Source organism: Montipora foliosa, chromosome 1 (assembly GCF_036669935.1).
Source record: "Montipora foliosa isolate CH-2021 chromosome 1, ASM3666993v2, whole genome shotgun sequence".
NCBI classification, from domain to species: domain Eukaryota; kingdom Metazoa; phylum Cnidaria; class Anthozoa; order Scleractinia; family Acroporidae; genus Montipora; species Montipora foliosa.
The window spans coordinates 13,883,003-13,885,181 of NC_090869.1; the positions used below are offsets into that span (position 1 = coordinate 13,883,003).

Sequence of the window (2,179 nt, forward strand, 5' to 3'; positions counted from 1 at the left end):
TCTCATTTATAAAAAGCACATACCAGTGATAAACAATGTTGTTGCTATGAAGGAGATGACAAAATCAATGCTAACCCGATCGATGGTGACTCGGTGATACTAAGAAAAAATCCGAGCAGGAGTCGAACCTACGAACTTCTGATTACTGGTTCGGATGCTCCTTCGCGGCGCTATGGGAGACTCGAGGGAGTTAAGTCATTAAAGTAGATTCTAGTGCCAATTGTCCCGCCGTACTGAAGTTATGGAAATGGTGCGTTTCTAGCTGTACTGCCCTGAACGAGATGACAACTTTTGGCTTCGCTGAATGGCCCAGCTTGAACGAGTCGGTAGAGCATCCGAACCAGTAATCGGAAGTTCCTAGGTTCGACTCCTGCAAAGTGGCACTCGGTCTTTTCCGAGTATCCCTGAGCCCTAGCTCCCACGAGTCTCTTATAGCTCAGTGGTCGAGCATCCGAACTGGTAATCGGAAGGAAGGTCGTACGTTCGACTTCTACAAAGGAGCGCTCGGATTATTTCCGAGTACCCCCGAGTCATCATCTCTTCAAAAATCATTTGTGTTTTGTTTTTCTGGACCGCTTTTTCTAGAATGATAATTGGAACTAAACCCGCTTTGCTAGCTTACACCGTAGGTAACTTGATATTTTTCATTGCAATTACATTCTTTCATACTCTAGGAACGGAAGTTTTTGATATCGTGTGGGTTGGATGGGTTTGTCGTGAAGACACTCACCGCCGGGGTATCTCCACCTTCTTCTCTTCTTGAGCTTCTTATTGAGGTATGTTGTGTAGTAGATGCATGATTTCGATTTCAGGGCTTGAAGTAATTTCCCGGCTGGCGCCGGTCAAGTTGCCCGGTCAAATCTGTTTTTGCTCGAACAAGACCCGATTGTGCGTTGCGTCATAACTCTTAATAAGTGCAAGTGCATTTAGTGAGCTTTTATTCTAGGAGCAGCCTACCAATCAGTGCAGGAGGCGTGGAACGAACGGCACACCCACAATAATGTTTGGTAAAATCAAAAAAGCACTTGTAATATTACACTTGTGCTTCCCACTATCGCTGCCTATCGCTTCTACGATCAATTTTAAAGCGTTCTAAAGTTATGAAGCCGAAGGTTATGATCGAACCGATTCTCATGTGATGGCAGAAGCTAACTAAAGCTTGTGTAAATAAGTCTTGTACAACAATAAACACTGACAAGTAGTATCCACGTCCGCCGATGTATTTGGAATTTATACAATAGTTTCCTTTGATAAAATTTCAAGAAAAATTAGATATTATTTCTTGTGCATGGTTTAAAGTCATTTTTTGTTGTATTGAAGGTTCTTGAGTTCCCCGGGCCGGCCTTGATTTGAAGAGGAAACTGAGAAATTTTTCTCGCTATATTTTGTTCAAGATGGAATGCTATGCTAGCATTCAGCTTGCTCATATATATATTAGTCCTTATTGCCCCCAATGGGGCATAGGGCCGCAACAATGTCTCTTTTCCACCGGGTCTTGTCTTTCGCAATTGCCTGTGCCTCTCCCCGTGACAAACCCATCTCACTAAGTTCAGTTTCCACTGTCTTCCTCCAGGTGGTTTTGGGTCTTCCCCTTTTTCTTTGGCCTGCAGGTGTCCACCTAAGGGCAACCTTGGGTATCCTAGCTTGCTCATATGCATGGCTATTATATTTTCTTCCTATATTGTTTTTTCAGGTAGTTTTGATGGGACCTTTAAGACTGATGTTTGCATTCTACCTTCAACACTATGATCGCATTGTAAAGAAGGGAATGCAAAAGAGACAAGAAAGCAAGAAAACAAATTAACTCACGTGATGTTCAATGAAGAGTTTCTGATTTTGCTAAACGATTTAGTTCTTTCTTTTGTGAAGGCAACCATTTTTAACAGTGGAGGAATTGGGATCTTTCATTTCTGATTTGAATTGCACAAATAAAGGTACAATCAAAAATTGGATTTTCCTGCCCTGGAGTCGTGATTTTAAAATAAATCCTGTACTCATAGCGCAACAAATGCTGTATCATTTGTCTAAACGAAGATTTTCCCTACGTTTTGAATAAAAGGACAAGTCTTCATCGTGCAAGACACTTTCGACATTGGACTGTTGATGATGACTTTACGAATTCTTTTAATACCTTTCTGTTATTTCTACTTATAACGAACTCGGGGTTTTTATCATTTGC

At 41.5% G+C, this 2,179-nt stretch overlaps 1 protein-coding gene across 1 annotated transcript in view; it reads left to right on the forward strand.

Annotated features, from left to right (window-relative positions):
* The window catches only part of LOC137988058 (3-dehydrosphinganine reductase-like), a 19,054-nt gene extending 17,102 nt beyond the window's left edge, over window positions 1-1,952 (forward strand). The window contains exons 10-11 of the mRNA XM_068834145.1: window positions 675-776; window positions 1,694-1,952. Of these exons, the coding sequence (XP_068690246.1) occupies window positions 675-776; window positions 1,694-1,804 (213 nt within the window). The 3' untranslated portion in view covers window positions 1,805-1,952. The remainder of the gene's footprint in view (window positions 1-674; window positions 777-1,693) is intronic.
* Window positions 1,953-2,179: the final 227 nt, after the last annotated feature.